At 39.3% G+C, this 19,397-nt stretch overlaps 1 protein-coding gene across 1 annotated transcript; it reads right to left on the bottom strand.

Annotated features, from left to right (window-relative positions):
- Positions 1 to 1,270: 1,270 nt before the first annotated feature.
- Positions 1,271 to 5,242, bottom strand: LOC110683079 (putative calcium-transporting ATPase 13, plasma membrane-type). Its single transcript, XM_021859424.1, has one exon. The coding sequence runs from the start codon at positions 4,500 to 4,502 to the stop codon at positions 1,434 to 1,436; it is 3,069 nt and encodes a 1,022-aa protein (XP_021715116.1). The 5' UTR covers positions 4,503 to 5,242; the 3' UTR covers positions 1,271 to 1,433.
- Between the last annotated feature and the right edge of the window lie 14,155 nt (positions 5,243 to 19,397).

A 19,397-nucleotide genomic window follows, 5' to 3' on the forward strand; every position in this document is an offset into this window, starting at 1 on the left:
GGTTGTGTTATTTCGAGTTAATCCAAATATAACATCAATATAAACGATAGCCAAAAGTTGGAATTATTTATAGTTAAAAAATTCCTTCCCCTAAACTCAATTTTAAGTGTCATCGCTCCAATAGCAATGCCAACTAGCTTAGATAGTTAGCCTCCGGCTTTGTAACCCTACGTCATTGTTCTTTCCTATAAGACTCCTTGTGAATCGACTAAAAGAAAAAAAAAAAAAAAGTGGGTATCCTAGTTTATACATTGTCGTCACAGATTGAATTTTTGAGAGCACTGATAAGAGCCTAAGAGGAAAATGTTCTTTGATGTTGCATGAAATGTCCTATCATGGGATTCATAGCTGAGATTATCTGTACTCCATCTGCCAGAAGATGCACAACTATAATTTTGGAACAATGTTTAGTTCTTTATAAACTTCTAGTCAATTTAGATGATGGTAGCAGGGTACTAATTCTGCATTTAGGGCAGAAAACTTCTTGCATATGAGGCTGTCATCCAAAAACTTCAAATCAATTTTATTTATAAGGTAGTCTTGATGGTATGTGAGAGAGAAAGATATGCAAATATTTTTTTATCAGTAACCGCATTTTGGTGTAGGATAGGATAGATTGATTTTGGTAAGCTGCTACTTGCTTGTTTATGTTTAAGAATCTGGTTGATTGAGTTATAGCAAGTATCTATTTAGTGTTATTTTAACATTTTGTTCTGCCACTGGAAAACTAAACATCTATACTTAATATTTAAAAACTCTAACCAGAAAAAACACATGTTCCCATCCCATTACACTTCTCTATCTTATTCTCTAACCCAAGTGCCACATGTTTTCTTACATTATTAATGTTTTAAGTTTTTTTGTTAACTCTTTCATTAAACTTATACTTCATCTTCCATGCACACTTCATCTTCATCTCCACTCTTTAATCCAACCTTTTCCTTTTCTCTCTTTAATTTTAGCCCCTCCACCTCCTTTATTTAAGCCTCATTTTCAATTAAAATTCCAACAATTTAATTTCTTTAATCATATATTCGATTACACATTATACCTATAAATCTATAATGACTTATTGATATTTCCTTACTCATCTCTCAATGTAATTTTCTGTCAATAACCCGTGCATTGCATGGGCCAAAAGGCTTGTTTATATGAGTAGCAAAGAACTGAATTGTATGTTGTGGTAGTTTTCATATGTTATTGATGGTATCCAATTTTGTACTTAGAGTTATGTTTCTTTGCTGTATGAAGCATATGATGGTACCATGTATTTGGCAAAGGAATATGATTCTTTCTATACATACATAACTGGTATGTACATACAATGAATTTTAGCTAAGCTAAATTGTTGTCAGCAAATGTACACTGGAAATAAATAGCAATACAAGAATTTTAGCAGTACATACTAATAATATTATGTGAATTATCCTTGCTTAGTTTTTCTTCCAGAAGCATGCGTTCTGCAATTTGATGTAGCTGAAAAATGGTCTTTCTGCGACAGGTATAAACTTGACGAGCCACCCTAGAGGCCAGGACACTGCTGCAATTCCAATACAAACACCCCACTGTCCCCAATTTAATCTTTCTGTGTTGGCGAATTTCTTTAGGAATTCAACCATCACCACCTGGAGGATAATGGTTATGGCAATGATGGCTAGGAACAACCTGTTCTTGTGTATCCCTTCAAGTATGTTCTTCTTCTCCAGCTTCCTTGCATTAAATTCATTAAAAACCTGGCACAACACAAAGGTATTGAATAGCAGTGTATCTTTCACCTTGCTTCCTACACCAAAGATCGATTCTCCCTTAAACTGTAAGGTCAAGAGTACTGCTATCTGGTATAGGGCTTGACACATAAGGTTTCTCCACATCACGTTTGTGATGAGTGGCTCCGTTCTTCCAACAGGTGCTTTGTCCATCAATTCTTTTGCCGGCTTCTCAGTTGCAAGTGCTAAGGCACCTAAGGTGTCCATAATCAAATTGACCCATAAGAGTTGAACTGCGGTTAGTGGAACCTCACCTGCTGAAACTGCTGCTACAAAGTTGATCGTCAGAGCAGCAACATTTACAGTAAGCTGGAACTGGATGAACTTTTGAATGTTGTTGTAGACACATCTACCCCAATTCAAAACTGTTGCTACCGAAGCAAAATTATCATCCAGGATGACAATGTCTGAGCTCTCTTTTGCTACTTCGGTCCCTTGTATTCCCATAGAGAGCCCTATGTCAGCCTCTTTCAATGCTGGTGCATCATTTGTGCCATCTCCGGTTACTGCAACCACATGGCCTTTCTGTTTGAGGCATTGCACCATAAGAAGCTTATCAAAAGGAGAGGATCTAGCCATGACTCGTATCTTGTCAACTTTCTCGCTTCTTTCTTTCTCTGTGTAGCTCCGAAATTCTGGACCTTCAACAACAGCACTGTTAATGTCGTCACCAGGCTGCAATATCCCACACTCAACAGCTATTGCTCGTGCAGTGAAAACATTATCCCCTGTTATCATCTTGATGTTAACTCCGGCATTTTGGCAGTCTTGAACAGCTTTCTTTACACCAGGTCTACACGGGTCCTTTAGACCAACCATTCCGAGCAACGTCAGACCATCATCAGTGAGCTTTTCTTGATCCATTACTTCATTTTCCTTATGTACTACTTCTTTGTGAGCAAAGGTAATGCATCTGAGGCTGCTAGCTGCCATGCTTTGAATTATCTGCTCGAAAGTTTCCTTTGCCTTATTATTCATAGGCTTCAAATTTCCTGATGCATCATAGTAAGAGGAGCATTTATCTAGTATCATTTCAGCTGCACCTTTCCAGTGTACATAAACTTTATTGTTTTCTTTATCTTTTATTAGCACCCCACTTCTTTTCTTCTGTGAATTGAAGGCTTCCACATGAAGGGTCGTACAACCCTGGTTCAGCTTCTGGATGTCCATGTTGAGCTCCAACACGGCCCAAGAGAGTAAGGCCTTCTCTGTTGGGCTGCCTGAGAACTCGTAATCTGAGCTTGAAGATGAACTCCTGTAGACACTTCCTGTGGTATTGAGCCCAACACCTTGTTGGATGAATGCAAGAAGATCAGCATCAATCTCAGAGGTTGTGCCGTGTTCAATAAGATTCTGGCCCAACCAGACTTTTGTGACCTTCATCTGGTTCTGGGTGAGTGTGCCTGTTTTGTCTGTGCAAATGGTGGTAGCAGAACCCATTGTCTCACATGCTGAGAGTTTGCGAACCATAGCCTGATCAGCCATCATTCTTTTCATTGAATAAGCGAGTGTGAGAGTGACTGCCAATGGCAGTCCCTCAGGGATTGCAACCACAACTATCGTAACAGCAGCAGCAACAATCCTGACGATAGCATTGAGCACATCATTCACATTTGTTTTGCTTCCATTGAATTCCTTTCTTCCACTCTCATCTTTGGTATGCCCTGTGAAGTATCGAACCAACAGCACTACAAGTACGAGGAAGGCCACTACTAAACCAAGCTTACCGATGGAAGAAGTTAGCTTGTTAAGCCGAGCTTGTAGTGGTGTTTGTTCATCTGAGTTGCGGCTTGCAGAACTCATCAGCTCTCCCCAGACTGTATTCATGCCAACTGAGGTGACGAGCATCTTACCATAACCATCTGCAACCTTTGTCCCTGATACCAAGTACGGATATTGAACTCTGTCAATGCCCACATGATCACTTTCCCCTGTCATGCTAGACTCATCAATTTGTAATGAATGGCCGTCAATGAACAAACCATCTGCTGGTACTTGATCTCCAGTGTTCAAGCAGACTATGTCGCCGACAACAATCTCATATATTGATACCTGTTGTCGTCGCCCACCCCTTATTACATATATCTTGATGTTGTTGCTTTGTTTGGATAGTTTTTCAAACTGTTTACTCTGTCTGAAATTACTTAGAGAAGAAACAATGATGACTAGAAAAACAGCAACAAATATGCTCCCTCCATCATACCATCCCTCTTTCGGTCCTCTCTGCTTGATACCGAAACCAAGAGAAAGAGCAGCACAAAAAAGAAGAATAAGGATGGTGAAGTCCTGAAAGGCTTCCCACACAAAGTGAAGGAACCCTTGAGAAGGTGGTTTTTTGTACGTGTTTGTGCCAAAGGCTTCATGGCGGTTTGCAAGGTCTCGCTCATCACCATCAATACCATTCTCTAAGTTGGTATTGATAGCAGAAGCAATGGAGTCTACCCCACCAAAATCTCGAAGTGTTTGTAGGTTTTTTTGTTTGGTAAGTTTGCTTAGGGATATTTGATCAACATTCGAAAAAGATTGATGTGGTTCTAGGTTTAGGACAGTATAAGAAGAAGAGTGCAATAATTTACACTCATTGCGTTGCCTTTTCCGAGGAGGCAATAGTAACGCTCTCGAATAGTAGATGCTAGCAAAAGCCCTTTGCCACCTTTTGCTCGGCTTGCTGAGGGTTTCGGGTATCTTCAATAAAACATCAATGCATACTAAGCTCGCATGTAATGTGCTCGTCATGTACGTTGGTATGCCTTTGTTTGCTAGAAAGCGTTCTTAGCTGATAGTAATACTATTATCAATGAAAATTTTGGGTTATGGCTAATAGTTGACGGTCGATAATCGGAATATAGGTATAATATAGATGTGCAATAATTAACAATGTAATCGAACGTTGTAATGTAAGGCTGGTTTTTAAATGTATGTAATGCAGTATGTAGTTTGATATGGAGGGAAGTTATACTACGTAACATATATACTGGTAATATTAGTTGTTACGCGTACAAGTAAAGGAGTGCGGCGTATAATTATAATTTCCTGGAATGTACGTAGAAATGTAGACGAATTGGGAGAAATTACTTGAACGTGGATGTGACGTGTATGATATGGGCGAGTAGCGCGTCATTGTGCACGCTATATTGCTAGTTGGACAATGAAATTCCGAATGGCCCATGGTTTTTTTTTTTTTTTTAAATATTGACAATGCGGCATAGGTTGTTAAACAACATATTGAAATTAAGGTCAGTGTTAGGTGATTAAGATTTGTTCCGTTCAGAGAATGAGAGATAGATTAAGTGGTTAAATCTCCCCTATCGATTATAAGAGATTTTGGGATTGATTCTCATCACCCGCCTTTGGGGCTCGATAAACAAAAAAAAAAAAAAAAATTGTTCCGTTCAACCTATTTCATAATTCAAATACATGTTAAGAAGTACTTTGTATTCTTTTCGTGTTTTAATAAATATTACACTTTCACCAAACACGCATATTGAGACACGACTTTGACCATTGATTTATTTAATTATATGTTACTAATACTAAATTTACAGAAAAATCAATATTATGAAAGTATACAATATAACGAATCCAACAATATATAATACGATAACATTTGTTTTTTTATATATTACTCGTAGTTAATTAATCAAGTCAAAACAACTAAGTGAATAATGCGAAAAGTCAAAGTGTAACGCTTAATAAATTACAGATGAAGTACTGAGTATTGATTTTTGTTAGGAAAATTTGCCCGGAATAATCCCACTTTTGGGGCATCCGCCAAAAATAATCCCACATTTGGGTTATTTTTTAAAAATCCCACCTTTAATGTCAATCCGCTTTAATTGGTCCCAGGTGACCGGTAACCTATTAAATAGGTAATTTTTTTTGTTTTTTTAGTTTAAAATACACGTGTCACTACGTGATTCATCAAAAATTTAAAATTAAACAATAATTGAATTTAACAATAATTGAATTAAACAATAATTGAATCAGAACGAGGTTGGTATTTGCGGTGGTTCGAAGGTGTTGGGGTTCGAATTGGTTGTGATTGTGATTGGTATTTGCGGTAGGTTCAAAGGTGCAGGGGTTCGACGGTTCGACGACGGTGATATTGTTGTGGTAGGAGTTTGGAAACGGTGATGGTAGGGGCTGGTAGGGCTTGCGGCAGCGGGGCGACTTGGTTGGGGTCGCAGCAGTGGGGCCGCCCGGCGGTGGTGTTGGTGGCTAGGCTTCAGGGTGAGAGGAAAGGGAGTTGACGGTTCAGGGGGGGTGTTGGCGCGGCGCTCCAGCGCTGGTGGCCAGGCAGGGGGTCGAGCTGGTGGGGCTGCGCGGCCATGGAAGGTGGTTGGGCTAATGGGGTTAGTTTTTTAATTAATTAATTAAAAACTTTTTTTATTTTATTCTTTAAAAAAAATTTAATTTTTTTTATGTTTTTTTATTCTTTTACCAATCAAATGCCGACACGTGTCATGTAACTTGCTATAACAAGTTAAATGACCGGTTAGGACCATTTAAAGCGGATTGATATTAAAGGTGGGATTATTAAAAAATAACCTAAAGGTGGTATTATTTTTGGCAAACGCCCCAAAGGTGGGATTATTTCGGGCAATTTTTCCTTTTCGTTAAATAAGATCAAATGGAATTAGATCCGAAATATTCAGATTAATCATGATTTAAACTTTTAGCTCTTGTTTACCTATTGCAAAATATTTTTAATTGCACTTTTTTATAAATATGTATGAAATTTACTAGATGTAATCGGGATTAACTCTACTCAACTCAAAAAAAGTACAGGTTTAAGCAACCTTAAACTCGTATATTTAATTTAAAACTCAAGCCTGACCCAATAAAATTAAAAAGCTCACTTTGGGCCTATAGGACTAACATTATTTTGCGAGTTTGATGACAAGATTTTGTACTAAGGCAGAATATGAAATACGATTCAAATCAAGTTTGCAAGTAAACATTCAGGACTCGTGCTGCTAATAAAACCCTTTCATTCACTTCGAAACCAAGACCTATAGTAAGTACCTATTCCCGATAGAGCCTAATATGTAGACAGTCAAGCTCGTCTTCTTATCTGGATTCATTGAGTCATGTCATTCAATTCCAGGCTCAAAGAAGAGGTTTATCCTGGCTAGGCTCATATCAGCTCATTCAGTCGGAACTCACTCTCCTTCCTTTTAATACAACAACGCCTATGTATAGATCATCAAAACATCAAACAAAGAACTTCTTTTAATTAAGATAGAAATACGTGATACTGATATTGAGAAATGAGGAAGCATGAAGGTTAACCAAGTGCCTTAGGTATGTAATCGCTTAATAACATTAACGAGCGGCATTTCCTTTTCTTAATCTTATTCACATCCAGAAGCACTTTACGCTCCGGGACCGATTAGAGGATGTGTCCAACGATCAAAATAAGCAAGCCTTGCCGCATCCGATAGAAAGAAAATATATGCCAAACTTATATCCAAAAGCTAAGGGTGTGGACAATAGAACGTGCAAGTTTTTCTAGGGCAATTAATATTATAACTATCCAATATGAGTCTAGTTTATGAATATGAAAGCCTTTGGAATCTAATAGTCTTTCATATAAGTGGTAAGAAAGGAGATTATAGAACAACCTATTTTCTTCCTGATGCCCGTGGGAGTGGGACTAGTCATTCCCACTACACACCTTGCCTTACTAGCTTTATTGTGATCCTCTTTTTTCTCAATCTTCTTCTGCATCACCAATGATAGTTGACCAAGAACTTCTACTACCACTAGCACCGGTTACTGGAAGAGCAGATGATTTCACTCTAACAACAAATATGGCTAAAGCACCGGTAAGACTTAGAGCAGAAATGAAGACAACTTCTATGCCAAGAGAGTCTGCGTTGAGGAGATCTGGGTCTTCTACCCGGTGGTATAGGACTGATAGTTAAATTAGCTGTGATAGTATCAGTTGGTGCCATTGTTAAAATGAGTGTTCCCGCTTCATCTTCCCCAATATTCTTAGATTTAGCAACACCGGTATCAATATAATAGATAGAAAGACTCATCTGCCAGTCAAACTTTGACAGGCTAACTCTTCTTAGGTATGGGCTCCCATGATAGTTAGTTCTGAGGAAGGCCTTCAGGTCAAACTTCTAAATTTCCCCCTTAAAGAAAGTCCAGATCGGTTTGTGTTGTCTTCTTGCTATAATTTTTCTGATCTGATAGATAAAACGCGGATGGGTACAACCTTCTAAGCTACAAAATAAAGAATGTCATAAAAAAAGTAAAAAAAAACCCCCTGGTTAGAATTCTTCCCCGGCTCCACTATTCCCTTTCTCTATTTTAGAACGGAGAGCGGGCAAGGCCTCCATTGAAGCCTAGCTATTTGCCTTTCTTTAACACGATCCTGTAACACACTCTTATTGAGGCTAGGCTTAAGGCCGACTACTCATTTTTATTCGAGAGCGGGGGAACTTCACTTCGAGGGAAGCTTTTTTCCCGGGAAAACTCAAGAAAGGAAAGAAAGACCCGTAAGCTGCTTCTTTGCTCACTGCGATTGCGATGTCTTATTATATTACTCAAAAGCTCAGGGGAAATTATTCCTCGGCTCTTTTGAATGTGAATATTGAGTGAAATCCCTTAGTCTAAAAGTCTTCCTTGGCCTTGGCTAGTGTGAGTCCTCCTCTAAAGAGGATTGAGGTGTCCCACGGGCGTAGAAACGGTTTTTTTCTAGGTGACTTCCTCTTGAAAAGGAAAGGAACCAGTTACTTCCACCCTGGTGGTATCCTAAAGAAAGGGAAGTCTTTCATGGAAAAGCTTTTGAGCTCGGGTTCCTCATAACAAACTTGGATGAAAAACCCAAATCTTGATGCCAATGTTGGCCCGTAAACCCTTTCTCAATGAATTGTTCGCAAATCACCTTATTTGTACCGGAACTTCGTGAACTAAATGTTGGCAAAGCCTATTATTCCATCTTCGGGTATTTGTGCCAGTATTTACGAACTCTAGGTTAAAAAGCTAAATAAAAGAAAGTCAAAGGAAAAGGCGGTTGCTAGTGGATCCTGTTGCCATAAAGTTATCTTTCATAGTCGGGCTAATGAAGAATCTGATGAGTTGAGCAATGCATTATTTGCTAATAGTCCTCCCTCCTTGAGAAGGGTCAAAGCAGAATAAGAATCTCGGATGTGCGATTGACCTCCTAGTGGGGCTACTCACTCACTGTAGTCCACACCTCCTCTAAGGCCAATGGGCAAAAAGTGAGAGCTTTTACTCGACCGTAATAGTCTGACTTCATTCATAAAGAGCTTAGCAAGCATATAAGGCATAACTGGTGGAGAGCTTACTAAGGAAAGAAAATCACTCTTTCTTTATCACCGTCAGTATAGTAGCAATAGACTGATCTTAGTCCTTTGACTCACGGGATTCACCACTATAAGGGAAGTAAGCCGAGGAAAGGCAGTGAAGGCTCGACTCCGCTCGGGTTGCATAGAGAAAGGTAATTTACTTTAAAACTTGAATAAGTAAGCAAGTAAACTACCTTTCTTTTTATTTGTTTCGGTCTAAATCGAAGCTCTTGCAGTCCTTAATACTTTGCAAGCACTAAGCAAGAGTTCTACCTTTCTAGCATGCCAAAGAAAGGTAAGCGATCTCTTCTATTTCCCAAAGCCTACTGAGCCTAAGCTTCATGCCCAACCTTGGATCTTGTAAACAGCAGGTAGACCAACCGAAGCAAAGACTAGCAGCGGATCTTGTTCACTCTTACTACGTAACCTGTACTGTGCCTATGAACTCATCTTAAGCTAAGGAAATAGACAAAGGAAATGGCTATGCTCTTTCTCGCTGTTGTTCCCCAAACACTGACACTGAGATAATTAAGGAGTATATCTACCTAGACGAAACTTCTTCAATTTCTCGCCCGACAGAGGGCTGCTTTAAACGGTACGTATTACCATAGACCCAAGAAAGTCTTTCCAAAGTTCTCCTTCGTTAAGAACCTCTTCCGGGCATGCCTCTGAGACTAGTGCTACTCCCTGCCTTCCTTTGCCCATCTAAAATCGAATGACATATTTTTTTATACGGTAAGATCTGCAGCGCTTAATGATTCGATCACAGCTGATACGCATGAAGTGAAGTTAGCTTTCTTTTCTAACTCTCACACCAGTTATTCAACAGCAGATAGGCTTAGAGCTCCTACTTACGAACTGGATATTGAAAAGAGCGCTTACTCTTCTTGTAGCGGAGTCGTTCACAAGAGATAGACTAGCTGTAGATTTAATAGCAATTCCTTACTCTAACCAGTAAGCAAATTGACATTACCTTCTTTTCTTACTAACAGGGCATGGGCATTCGATGCACTGATTCAATTCCCGGTCCGCCCTCTCATTCACAACCGAGGAGTACACATCGATGAGCTTAAGTAAGCGTTTTTTACTACGTTAATGCAACAAACTCTTTCTATTCCACAAGCAGACACCCTTCGAGAGCTTTCATCGGCTTGCTCTTTGGACCTACCTTGAAAAGGGAAATTTCTACAAGATGATTAATGAATGTAGGTCAGGTCTCTCTAATTCGCGGTAGGTGTGTATGCTTACCTAAGGCGAGAGCATTTGCTTATTTAGACGTGGGTGCTTATGGGACTTCTGTTTCGCCAACTTCAGGATTGATATCTTTCTGTGTCTGTTAATATCTCTTTGGAATTCGAATTTTCTTTTCAAATAGAGCTGGAAATTTAGTTTGAAATCTTGTTAGCCGGTAAGCCCAACCCTTCCCTCAGCTTGAAAACAACCCAAAGGATGGAGAATTCTTACGGCCCCGATCCATCACCAGAGTCAATTCGTTCACTCAATTTTAAGTAAAAAAGGGGAAGGGGAGAGCCCCTACGCGAGATTTATTGAAAAGGCCCCATGAGAGTAGTCTCATAGGTCTGACCAGGGGCTCGGTTCTAACCCTTATAGCTAAGGGTAAAATAACTCACTCCTAGCGAAAGATCAAAGGCCAGGTGTGAAGCAACTTCACGATTCAATGAATTCCCTAAAATTGGATGACACAAGGCAAACTAGAATAGACTGATTGATTCAGGTAGCGGAAGGCTCCAATCGAAAGGAACCGAGCGTAGGCTAGAAAGACGTATATACAAGCCTTTCTTTAATGATGGGTCGCTTTTTGTGACTTTTCTTTCCATACCTGGTGGGGAATCAAAGCTAGAAGTGGTTTATCTAGGCTGGTTGAACCCCCGAAAGAAGCACCAATCGCTATCATGGTTGGAGCATAGATAGCAAAGGTGTGGGTAGAGGTCAAATGCACACATCTATCAGGTAGGTCAAAATCATTCCATACCTATATTTGGTAATAGGCTGAACATTACTTCAGCCTATTACGAACTCATAGGCCGGGTCAACAATCTTATAGATTGCATTCCCATGTTCAAGAGTAAGAATCCTAGCCAGGCGAAGATCCCACTGGATGTTAGGCGGAGTGGAAACAGAACTAGAAAAGGCAGCAATTCCAGAGACGGTTGACCGAGCGGAGGCAACCGCCTTTCTTAGAGAAAAGCGATATAATTAAATAAACGTCCAGTCCCCGATCCCGTTGACTGAGAACCAAAAAAGCAGTGGCCCATAGCGGAGGCAAGCTTTAGCTTGAATCAGCTTCAGGCTTTCAAGCAAAAAAAGCGTTTGCCAATGGTAATAACTTTCATTTAAAGGGTCAAAGCCTCATATCCGTTGTTATACTTGGTCTAGAGGCGCTATTTACGCCCAACCTTTTTACCAAAAAGAGGCAACTTCAAGGCCATCTCCTGCTTATTGATTAGGGCAAAAAAACTCGATCGGCTACTAGAAAGGAGCAAAGGACGAGGATGGCACTCAACGAGAAGACGAAGAACAAATGGTAAGAGCCGACAAGACAAATAGTAGTGCCGGTTCAGTGAAGTCAAGTCTTTACGTCTATAGGGGCTCCCCTTTAATAATAGGGATGGGATATTTTTTCTTCATCCGGGGGTTCATTTCTTTCATTTTCCACTAAGTTAAGTAAGGCTTATTATTGAGGTCAGAACTTAATAGAATTCATGATCAGCCATGAATTCTATTTGTTTGTGCTAGGCAAGGCGATTGGCTTCTATGTTTTAATCGGATACCAATTGCTTGGATGCTTTTGAAAGCCTCGAGATGACTTGCTTGCTGAAAAAAAATCTTTCTAGGTTTGCTTTGTGTCTTCGTAAAAAATGGTCCATTTATTGATGGGCGAATGACAAAGATTGAACCCATGCGTGGTGGATTCACAATCCACTGCCTTGATCCACTTGGCTACATCCGCCCCTACCCCTGAATGGGTTTAAGTCTCTATCGACGATCAGATCCTTTCAGAACCAACCCCTATGACCACTATCAAAGAGAGGCTTTTTCCTATACTATAAGTCTATTGTTGTGTTTTGGAATTAGGTTGAAGCCTGGCTTCAACAATAGATTCCGATTGCCTGGCAAAGCTTCAAAGTTTGGGTTGTTCACTTCATTCATTTTACTTCACTTTACTTAAGATTAAAGTAAAGATAGGGGCATGCGGGTAGTGAAGGCTAATTTAATATACAACGAGCAAGCAGCAAGCACCTACTCCTAACAATATGAAAAGCAGCAAGCTTCGGCACAACAAAAGCGAAGCGAGACTCTATCAAAGAAAGCCATTCTTGCAAAACAAAGTATAGGTTCTGGAAGAAGCGCACCCCTAAACTACACGCTTTGAAGCCCCTACTTTTTCATTTAATAGGATATTAGGAAAAGCCCGCTCAAAGAGCTTTTCTATAATATAAGGCGTTTCGTCTTGGACATTCTTCGCATGTTTGAGCGGATACCCCTTTCAGTCAGTAAGATTGTCAAAAGGCGAAAGTAAACTTTCCTTTATAACTTAACAAATATATAAGGGCGAGGGCGCTAACGAACAAGAAAGGGTAGCCTTTCTATAGTGATCGCTATAGATAGTATAAGGAGCCTTTACTTTCTAATAGAATGCCCTTATTTCTCAAAGTCAAGTTTCTCGCTTCTTGATTTAGAAAGATTGCAAGGGATCGCTGATCTCTTCCTTCAGGTGGATCCGCCCTATCTATTCATCTCTTTTTTCAAATGGATATATTTAGAGGTCTCTCTTGTTCATAGGTATATATCTTGAAAGCAGAATTTAAATATAGAAGAACCAGCACTTAAAGGGCGCAACCAACGGAAGGTTCTCCCCCTGTCCCGGGCATTGTTCTCCGACGATGTCCCTTGGACGGAAGGGGCCACCATTCACTTTCATTCTTCAATTGTTCCGATTAGGACAAGTGGGTTGGTTCGTTTCCTCCTCCCATCTACCCTATTTTCTGTCTTCGTTCGTGATCATGTTGGGCAAAAGGTAGTTTTAGAGGAGCGGATTTGAAAGGGCGATGCCCCCCTTTCCGTTGAAGTAGGGAGGGCCTCCTTCCCCACCATTCCGGAAACATCCATTTTTCTTTTTAATTAGAAAGAATGGGGCCCTACTTATTCAGGGAAGATGAAAGACAAATATAGAGATCAGAAGGTTTTATGATCGGAGAAAGGTAAGGGGCGTGGTTAGTGTGTCACTAGATTGGCAAGGGAACCCGTAGGAAGGCGAGCTACGTGAGGCCGAATTCACATCAGAAATCGCCAACATGAACACAAACTAAATCTTTAATTGCGTATAGAAACATAACGAACCACTTCTATTCTCGGAGTTGAGGTATATGAAGAATGGCTTTTTAGTCCCTTTCGTTCAGTGGTTAGGACATCGTCTTTTCATGTCGAAGACATGTGTTCGATTCCCGTAAGGGATAGGTACTCATTCTCGGTCACCTCTAAAAATCGTATTAAGATTCTACCCCTCATTTTTTTTATCCAAGTAGGATCATGTGATTCTACAAATCTTAAGATTCTACCTACAATCCGAATCGATCACCATACTTTGGATCATAAGATCGTAGAATTGTACGATTGAATCGGGATTTCAACACACACAACTAGGTTAATTGTTTTGTATTTTTACTATAAGATAGATACCTAACGGTTATACATTTTTGTAAGGTACATATATAAGACACACTTTTCTATCATTTTTTTCCCAATCTCAATCGTTGATTTTTATATAATACTCCGTACTTTGAACCACAATTCTTAAGCCTCACTATCTCTCATACTACTATCTACTACCCTTAATTAACCCAATAAGGGTCGTAGTCACCTTGAACCTTTCAATATCACTACTTCCTATCAGCACATCTTAATACAAAGGTACTACATACATACTTCATAAATCTCAAGTACATTTATCAAATTAAGTTTGGTATGATGGATAGGAGAGCACCATGTTGGTATGGATCCAGCCCAATTTGCAATACCCATATATTGTTTTTTTTAGACATGTATTATGGGCTCTTATCATGGACTTATTAAGTCTTATTTTTTGTCCATATTTGGCATGACTATTGTAGCTTCTCTTGGAAAATTTAAATGGAATATCTTGTGGTGTACAAGTGACCAAGAAAATAGCTAGCAGCTGGGCATTCACACACACAAAACAGAGAGAAAATGAGGGTTTAAACAAGAGCTTCCAACTTTGGATTTTTCTGGACAGCTTTCAGTAAATTGCCTGTTGCCAGAAGTTCCAACGTTGGATCATGCTCAAATTTTGAAAGCTTACTCCTGACATCAAGGGTTTCATTTTGGACAGTTGGATCGTCGGTTGAGCTCTAGTTTGGTCAGAATCTTCTCTAGACAGAATTGTTGTCTTTTGGGTGAATTCTACTCTTTTTGCTCTCTAATTTCAATCTCTTATTTTATGTTGTTGTTGGTGGGTGTGTAAACCTTGTGTAGAATTATTTGGGTTTATTTTACCCTCAATTATCAATAAGAGAATCTAGGATGGACTCCTTAAACGGTCCCGTTGTTTTTATCCTTCACATCGAAGGGGTTTTCCACGTATAATCCTTGTGTGTTGATTGTGATTGGTTCTTGCTAGTATTGCTGGTGTTATTGTCATTTTTCTACTTCCCTATTGCTGTCTTGGTTGTGTAATCTTGGTTGTGTGAGAATTTGATTTGATTGGATTGAATTTAGGTTGATTGTCTTGTGCGTGACATAGTGGGTGTCGTAGTGACCCCCTTTCGATCCCTACAACTTGGTATTAGAGCCGGAATTTAATTTGTCACAATATGGAGTCTACTAGTGCTAGTTTGATGGTTAAATTGACATCAACTAATTATTCAATTTGGAGACCTATGATGGAAGATTTGTTATAATGTAAAGACTTACATGAACCAAACACAAAGACTAATGGTAGCATTGTTAGACTAACAAAACCTGAAAAGATGGATGAGAAAGATTGGGTAAAGTTGAAAAGAAAGACTTTAGGGACTATTAGACAATGGATTGATATTAGCATATTCAACCATGTGTCACATGAGTCCGACCCATATGGTTTGTAGAAGAAACTAGAATGTCTTTATGAAAGGAAGACCGCACATAACAAAGCTTCATTGATTAAGAAACTTTTTAATTTGAAATTGAAGGGTGGAAAGTCAGTTTTTGAGCATCTTAATGACTTACAGGATATTATTAACAAGTTGACTACTATGAAGATTGTTCTTGATGATGAATTGCAGGCTTTGTTCTTTTTAAGTTCTTTGCCAGATAGTTGGAAAACTATGATTGTGACTATTAGTAACTCTGCTCCAAAGGGTGTGATATCATTAGATGTGATCAAATAGAGCATGTTTAATGAAGAAATCAGAAGAAAGGAGATGGGAGTTTATAATTCACAAGCTCTTGTTGTTGAGAATAGAGAAGAGGCAAGAGTAGGAGTCCCAATGGTCGTGATAACTCAAGGAGTAGGTCCAAATCCAGTGATGGAAGAAATGTGACTACATGCAACTATTGCAAGAAGCCTGGTCATCAAGAAGTATTCGTTTAAAAAAGGAACAGAGAAAGAAGAATGATTCACCGAAGAGGGAGATGATAAAAACACTGCAGCAACCGCTTCTAAGAGTGATAATGAGGTCACTTTGATTTATGTAACTAGCTAGTGAGTTTCATCATGTTGACAGTTTAGACACAGAGTGGCTTGTAGATACAGGGGCTTTATACCATTGTGTTCCCAAGAGAGAGTACTTCATGAACTACAAGTTTGGTGACTTTGGTAGTGTGAAGATGAGAAATCGGAGCTCGACAAGCATTGTTGGGTTAGGTGATATTCATGTGAAGACAAGTGTTGGGTGCATGCTTACATTGAAGAATGTGCGCCGTATTCCTGATTTACGCCTTAACTTGTTATCTGCTAATGTTCTTGATTTAGAGGGCCTCCGACATACTTTTGGTGATGGTAAGTGGAAGTTGTCTAAGGGTTCGATGACAGTTGCTCGAGGAGATTTGTGTTGCTCTTTGTATAAGACATACTTTAGTGTATTTTCTGGTGAGCTTAATGCAGTTGAAGAGAAGAATTCTCCTAATTTGTGGCATCGAAGATTGGGACATATGAGTGACAAGGGATTGAAACTTCCAACAGTTAAAACATTGATTTCTATTGATAAATTTGTTTCTCTTGACCCTTGTGATCATTGTTTGGTAGGAAAGTAGCATAGAGCTTCCTTTTCCAGGAAGTCTGCTAGAAAGCAAGCCAATTTGGAGTTAGTACACTTCGATGTTTGTGGTCCCATTGAAGTCGAATCTCTTGGTGGCAACAGATATTTTGTCACTTTCATTGATGATTCTACTCGAAGAACTTGGGTGTATATGTTGAAGAGAAAAGGCCAAGTGTTCGAGGTCTTCCACAAATTTCATGCCATGGTAGAAAGGGAGACAAAAAGAAAGCTGAAGCGTCTTCGAACTGACAATGGTGGTGAATATACTTTGAAATAGTTCAAGTATTATTGCTCACAACATGGCATTAGAAATGAGAAGACAGAGCCCGATACACCGTTACACAATGGAGTTGCAGAAAGGATGAAAAGAACCATAGTGGAGAAAGTGAGATGTATGCTTAGAATGTCTAATCTTCCTAAGGCATTATGGGCTGAAGTAGTTCAGTGTGCCTTGTATTTGATCAACCGTTCTCCATCAGTTCCTCTTTGTCTTGATAATCCTGAGAGAGCATGGAAGGGGTGTGATCCTTAATATTCACACCTGAGAGTCTTTGGATACAAAGCATCCATGCATATGCCGAAAGATTAGAGATCAAAGCTTGATTCCAAGACCAACCTGTAGACATCTAAAAATGTCTCCCTATAACCAAACCCGATGATGAACAACCTTTCACCGCCATTATTGGCCGGGTCGAGTATTTAATCTCGGGAGTGCTTAAAAGTCCACATTCAATCAAATACAGCTTACAAATCAGTCAAGAAATCAGTCCAAACATTTAGTCAAACTCAATCCAACTCACATTTCAGCCTTAAACCTTTTTGATTCATTTCGTGTTATTTATTAATTGAGGCCGATTAATAAAATAACAAAACCCTAAACCTGAAATAAGCCCGGAACACCTGAAACGACACCTAAATATCACGTACTTAATGATTAAGAAATAGAGTTAAAATGAATTTGGACGGAAATATGGAAAACAGATTTGCCATGTCACGGCAGAAATGTTGCGCAACAGCAAATCCTGCCGTGTCACGGCAAACTGCGCCGTGTCGCGGCAAATCCTGCTGTGACGCAACAATTTCTAAGGTTCCCTCCGCGGCGCATTTCATTTGTAGGGTTTCGTGCATCACCCTGTTCATTTCCTCTATAAATACGAGGCTGATTTCTCAGTTTCGGGGCACCAAATAATCATTCTCTCTTCTCTCTCTTATGCTCTACCCTAAACACTAGCCTTCCCTATTCTCCTAATTACACCATTCCTTCCCTAAGCACTCCAAGGAGTCCTTACTTTACCTGAAGTTCCACAATTAAACCAAGGCGTGAAAGGTAAAACTGTTTGAGGGTTTGGCCTCAAATCAACTTTACTTTAATTTAATTTAATTTCCATTATTTTTTATTATTTTCCTTGAAGTTACTAACGCGTTTATTATTTTATAGTTGCAAGCAAACACAATCAAAGTAAGGAATCATGTTCCTTTTGTTCCTGTTATTTTTCTAACGATTTTTGTTATGTTTTTCATATATTAATCATTATTATGATTGTTAAATTGCTTCCAATGTTGATGTTTATTTTATTATTATATTGATCACCCTATTGCATGTTAAAGGGAATATGTAATTGAATAAAATGCCTAATAAGATAATTTGGACGACCGGTTTAAGTTCCTTTTTAATCTTGTCACTAATTGAAGTGATCACTAATAATTAGAATTATGTGTTGCATTAACATTCAACCAATTTAACTTAATAATTGTTTGGAGCAAATTGAATCTTTGTTTGCATACCTTTGAGATTACAGGAATACTTTTCACAATAAGAATCGAGTAGAGGTCAATACGGGCGAACGTGACTCCATGACTCACTTTGTACCATCATCCCCGATCCTTGGTTCTAAACCATATGGAGTTAATAATCTCATGGATTATGAATAGGGTGTAACTTTCACGGGTCAATCGTTGTTGCCTTTCGTTGTCCATTAATCGTGGTTGCCTTTTATAATTCGCAAACGGTTTACAAGTTCCTTAAAAAATTGTTGGCGGCTTCCTACTTTATTTGTCCCTAATTGTTGTCCCTAATCGTATGTCAATTCCCACTTCCTATGAGTTCCAAGCATATTCAAAACATGCTTAACTTAGGCGCGCTTTGAATGATGCCTGCAATTTGGCGACTCCACTTGGGACGATTCTTGATTATTTATCAATTTGAGTGATCGGTATTTAATTGAGATGAGTGGACGAGACTTGAAAGATTCTGGAGTCGTATTCCTGTGATTAATTTGGCATTTTTTTTGCATATGCATTGACGTTTTAACGTCGTATTTAGGTTCGCCTAGTAGGAAAAATCGAATAACCTGATCGCGAATGAAAAATACAGGGGCACTGGTCAAATTTTCTGACCGCCGTGCCACGGAAAAATTGTCGTGTCACGTTACAGTTTACCGTCATGCGGCAAATTGTACCGTGACACGGTAATTTATGCTGTGTCATGGCAGTCTTGAAATCTTTCCAGTGGCTCTGTAATTTTTCTCGTTATCAGCTTCCTTTGACTTTTCTGAAAAAACGTATGTGTTCTACATACGTCTTAGCCCCGGGGGATTTAAGCTCTATGAACCCGAAAACGTTCATGACAATAAGAGTTTATCCGAGTTATTAAATCCACCCAAACCATCGAGTCGAGTTCGATTTAATCACGAACTTGCGGAGCCGCCCGTTGGCATACACCCTCAAGGGAGGCTGCCTTGCTAACGCGTCCAAACTCTTAACCATGGTACCCTTTGACACCAAAAATCTTGACCATAGTGGAACATAGATCTTGACCTTAGGTTGTGAACTTTTTCATTGAATCATCGTGACTAAGTGCTACTTGGCTTATTTGTTGTGTTGCTAACCCCAAGTGTGTTTGTTCATCTTGTTATTTGGACTAACGTATGACCGAGGGTTTTCATTCCACATAGTATTTTGTACGGACCCTAAAATCGAATAAAAATTGGAAAAAACACAAAGTCGAACCAGGAATTAATTACCATGACACG

The sequence above is a fragment of the Chenopodium quinoa genome, unplaced genomic scaffold, assembly GCF_001683475.1.
Source record: "Chenopodium quinoa cultivar QQ74 unplaced genomic scaffold, ASM168347v1, whole genome shotgun sequence".
Classification (NCBI taxonomy): Eukaryota; Viridiplantae; Streptophyta; class Magnoliopsida; order Caryophyllales; family Amaranthaceae; genus Chenopodium; species Chenopodium quinoa.

Excerpts from the sequence above, each read along its gene's own strand:
- LOC110683079 (XM_021859424.1), bottom strand. The coding sequence starts at position 4,502 with ATGACGAGCACATTACATGCGAGCTTAGTATGCATTGATGTTTTATTG.